The following is a 4,813-nucleotide window of genomic DNA, read 5'->3' as shown; positions in this document are numbered from 1 at the left end:
TGTGCAAGTTTCCTCTGGACATGTTTTTTATTTTTAATTATTGGACACTTTTTTTTAGACATGATACTATTGCATACTTAATAGACTACAGTATACTATAAACGTAACTTATATGCACTGGGAAACCAAAAAGTTCACGTGACTCACTTTATTGCGGTGGTCTGGAACCAAACCTGCAATGTCTCTGAGCTCTGCCTGTAGTCATGGTTTTCACTATTTGCTTAATTCTTATTTTCACATTCCAACCTCCCTTCCTTTCCCTCTCCCTGGGCTTTCTCCACAATCTGTTTTGCTTTCTAACATCTTTTGAACTCTGTATCTTTAGGCCTCACTGGAGTCTGCTTTTCTTTCCTGTCACTGCCCTGTCATGAACATCTCTTGTGCACGTATGGTCTGCAGGCTGAAGCATACCCGAGCACGTGTTCATTTGAAAGTGGCTGTTCTGTTTCACAAGCCCCTTCTTCTCTTCCCACACGCCTCTGTTTATTCCAGTGGCCCAACTGTTGTCCGCTTTTCCCAGCTCATAGGTGAGGTGTGTCCTGAGAGTTTTGAAAGAAAATGATCAGACTCTATTTTGTCTTGTAGGTGCCCTGGGACCTGGAGTTCCCCACATCATTAACACCAAACTGCTGAAGCACTTTACCTGCTTGATCTACAACAATGGCAGGTCAGGGGGCTTGATTTCTCGGCTTCTGCCTGTAAAGGAGAAAGCAGGACAGGGAGGGTGGTGAGAGTGGGGAGGGGGGCTTGGATTGCAGTCTGTAGTCACTGCCATTTGGAGGGCTCCTGGGGTCAGGTGAGTTTAGGCAACACTGTAGTACAGACTCTGTCCCTTTGGGAGAAGCTCATGTTAAAGGCTCTGGGAAGTCCTGTAACAAAGACTTCATGTCACATGCTTCTTCCAAGGACCCCTGCCTAATGTCCTAATGTTGTATGGAGAGGCAGTGTTGCAGGAAAGGGCAGGTCAGTGGGATGAATTTGAGGAAAGCACCCCAAGCAGCACACCAGGGCTTCCTTCCTGCCGCTTGCTTGCAGTGTGTGTCCTGCTCTGAGTGTGCTTGGAAGAATCATCGGCAGCTGAGTTTGGGATGACTGTTCCCAGCAGCCCTGCTGAGCAGGCCGGGAAGATGGGGAGGGTCCTCGCCAGCGCGAGGCTCTGACTGTGCCTGGGGAAGGTGCGGCCTTCTCTGTCCCCTTGGAGGGACACTGGCATTGGCTCACCGCTCCACTGTGCGTGAAGGCTTGGGCACCACAACAGGACAAGGGATGTTGCTCTAATTCCTTTTCTTCTCCCTGGGATGAGAAGACTTTTTATTTTTTTGCGGTACGCAGGCCTCTCAGTGTTGTGGCCTCTCCCGTTGCGGAGCACAGGCTCCGGACGTGCAGGCTCAGCGGCCGTGGCTCACGGGCCTAGCCGTTCCGCGGCACGTGGGATCCTCCTGGACCGGGGCACGAACCCATGTCTCCCTGCATCGGCAGGAGAACTCTGAACCACTGCGCCACCAGGGAAGCCTGAGAAGACATTTTGAATGCATAAGGGAACAGGCTTGGATGTTTTTCCTTTGCTTTTGGAGAAATCATCTTGGAGTTTAATTTTGCCTCTCTTTTATTGCCACTGATTTGCAGTTTGCGGAACTTAATTTCAGACTCAATGAAGGCAAAGATCACTGCCTATGTGATCATACTGGCTTTGCACATAAACGACTTCCAGATTGACCTGACGGTGTTACAGAGGGACTTGAAGCTCAGTGAGAAAAGGTGAGCACAAAAGAAGAAAAAGCTCCCTTAGGGCGCCTTGACGTAGGGAGCTGCTGGAAAGCAGGAGGCACTGTCGAGGGACCTGGGGACAGTTTTCAGATGAATGAATAATTGATTGAATGGATGGGCAACCAGACATTACCATGTGCCTTCGATTTGCTAGGCACAGTACCAAATCTGTCATAATATCTCAGTGATGTCACTAAGAAACAGTGGAGGAATCTTTGGTTCAGAGAAGTCAGTGATTTTCCCAGGGTCACACAGCCAAGAAGGGGAATAGTTGGGCTTCAAACCTGAGCCTTCCATCCCTGTGTAACTGAGCAACCTCGTCTCCAAACTGCTGTCTCTGGGAAGAGGGACTCTGTATGGTTCCGATGGGGTAATCTAAGGGTGGAAGTTATATAAGAGAACCCCAATTTCAGCTTAGCATAAAGCACTTTGCTCAGTCAGATGGAAGGAGCTGCCAGGGGTTGTCCAAGGCAAGGCAGAGCTGCAGTTTGGCAGGGATGTCACACTTGGGCTTCTCTGACCTGACTGGGAGGGTTGGCAGAGGTGGCAACCTTTAAGGCCCTTTCTAGCCCTGCTAGAAGGGATGCAGACTGAGTAGGGAGCAGAGCCTCCCAGGATGCTGAACCGTGGGGTATATTGGCCTTTGTCAGTGATTTAGGAGCATCTGACCTCTGAGGACCCTGATGGTATTTCAGGAGAGCCTAGGAAAACACCCTTATCTGGACTCTTCTAGCAGTCCAGAGAGGGATTATTCTGAGGGCTCCACAGATGGCATTCTCATGAGTAGTGAGTTTGAACATACAAGAGAAGCAGATACTTGAAGTCTGTAACATTCTAGCAAGTGCTTAATCCTTGCTACAAGAAGTAAACAGTTATCAGTAGCATCTAGATAACCTGGTTTTCCATCATTTATATAGATATTTTCTAATGGCAATACATTAAAATGGGAATCTGATGGCTCTCGAGGGGATCTTGTCTGCCTCTCTGCTGGGAGCTTTGCCCCTTGTGGCTCTCTTGGGAATTCTGTCTTCATGGCCTGGAGCACGAATGTGCTGCCCCCTCCTGCCAGGCCTCCCTGAGCATTTGCATTGAGGAGACTCTCCATTTGTTTTATGTGTTTGTGTTTGTTCCTTAGGATGATGGAGATAGCGAAAGCCATGAGGCTGAAGATCTCTAAAAGAAGGGTTTCTCTGGCAGTGGGCAGGGAGGAGGATCACAAACTGGGCACCCTCTCCATCCCACTGCCCCCAGCCCAGGCCTTGGACCGTCAGTCAAAGCGGAGGAAAATCACCTAGAGGTGTGCTTTCCAGACAGAGCATTTTGGCCACATCATAGCCACTCCTTCTATCCATTTGCACTTTTATTTGTAAAGAAAGAGGGATAAAGAAGCCGTGCTTTGGCACGGGTATGAAGCCAGAAGTCAGCCTATCAGTTGTGCTGGTCTTAAGCAGAAACATAAAGTGTTGGCCCTATTGGACTCCACCTCCCTCCTTTGGTGTCTCTGTGGTTGTAAATGGCAGATGGTTCGTGTGTGGGATGTGGGAGGGTGGGCCTGGGTTAGGCAGAGGCAAAAGATCTCACAGGCTGAGCCTTGGACCACATCTGACGGATAAAGGTTAATAAAGAGAAATGTGAAGTGCTGTGGAAGGCCCAGTGGAGGAGTATGTGGTGAGGACAAAGCCCAGTAGTGGGGGGAAGAGGAGGCTTCAGGTCACCAATGTGATGGGCTTGCCAAAACAGACTAATTTAGTTCCGGGCTGCTGAAACAGCAGAGCCAAATCAGAGGAAATGATTAACCCACTTGCTCTGCCTGGCTCAAGCCACACAGAGGGCAGGAGTCAGCTCTGAAAGCCACGTTTTTGAGGGGAGTGAATCAGTCAGAGTCGAGTGCAGAAAACAAATGGTCCTAGATATTCTTAAGGAGAAAGGAGTTTAATACATGGATATAAAGTACTATAAAATTGTTAAAGGGTTGCAGGAGCGGGAGTCAGGAGGTTGCTACTGGAACTGCTGAGTTCAAGAACACAGCTGGGGTGGCCAGCCAGGCATGAAGAAGCCACTTGAATTCATGAAGCTACTTGAATTCAGCTGCTTCTTGAACTCATGAAGCCGGCAACTTGACACTGAAATTCTGGTTCAGCCACCCATGCTATCAGTACCCATGCTCTACCTCCTTGCTTGTCAGCACAAACAGCCAAAAGATTAAGAGGCTGGCCTCCATCTTGCTTCCTTTTTCTCTGAGTACATATATAGGAACTTAATTTGCAACTAGAATCCTAGCAGCAAGGGAGTCTTTGAAATAGGTTTCAGCCTCTAGTTACAGGAAGCCATACCAGAAGCAGATGGGAAGGGATGCTGACTGCCACCAACCTTATCTGCCAGGGGGAGATGGAGAAGTCAAGTGTCCAGAGGGGTGCTGTGAGGAACGGGACTATGACATGGAGGGACTTAGGTATGTGGCTAATGCTCAGACTCAGCTCTTTTTTTTTTTTAAAGAGAAGGTGACTACTTAAAAAATATTTTTTTAAACATCTGTGTTTATTATTATTATTTTCTTTGCGGCACGCGGGTCTCTCACTGTTGTGGTCTCTCCTGTTGTGGAGCACAGGCTCCGGATGCGCAGGCCCAGTGGCCATGGCTCACGGGCTCAGCTGCTCTGTGGCATGTGGGATCCTCCCGGACCGGGGCACAAACCCGTGTCCCCTGCATTAGCAGGCGGACCCTCAACCACTGTGCCACCAGGGAAGCCCCTTTTATTATTTTTAAAATTTTATTTTTTGGCTGCGTTGGGTCTTCATTGCTGTGTGTGGGCTTTCTCTAGTTGCAGCGAGAGGGACCTACTCTTCGTTGCAGTGCGTGGACTTCTCCTTGCAATGGCTTCTCTTGTTGCGGGGCACAGGCTCTAGGTGTGCAGGCTTCAGTAGTTGCAGCACGCAGGCTCAGTAGTTGTGGCACGCGGGCCCTAGAGTGTGCGGGCTTCAGTAGTTGAAGCATGTGGGCTCAGTAGTTGTGGCTCGCAGGTTCTAGAGCGCAGGCTCAGTAGTTG

At 49.3% G+C, this 4,813-nt stretch overlaps 1 protein-coding gene across 1 annotated transcript; it reads left to right on the top strand.

Annotated features, from left to right (window-relative positions):
- The first annotated feature begins 559 nt into the window (after nucleotides 1-559).
- LOC112392653 (DNA-directed RNA polymerase I subunit RPA49-like) lies at nucleotides 560-3,408 on the top strand. The gene is made up of 3 exons (XM_024734433.1): nucleotides 560-667; nucleotides 1,627-1,758; nucleotides 2,903-3,408. Exons 2-3 carry the CDS (start codon nucleotides 1,652-1,654, stop codon nucleotides 3,060-3,062), a joined length of 267 nt encoding a protein of 88 aa, XP_024590201.1. The 5' UTR covers nucleotides 560-667; nucleotides 1,627-1,651; the 3' UTR covers nucleotides 3,063-3,408.
- Nucleotides 3,409-4,813: the final 1,405 nt, after the last annotated feature.

The sequence above is a fragment of the Neophocaena asiaeorientalis genome, unplaced genomic scaffold (genome assembly GCF_003031525.2).
Source record: "Neophocaena asiaeorientalis asiaeorientalis breed wild unplaced genomic scaffold, Neophocaena_asiaeorientalis_V1.1 scaffold192, whole genome shotgun sequence".
Lineage (NCBI taxonomy): Eukaryota > Metazoa > Chordata > Mammalia > Artiodactyla > Phocoenidae > Neophocaena > Neophocaena asiaeorientalis.
This window is presented reverse-complemented; position numbering and strand designations above follow the sequence as displayed.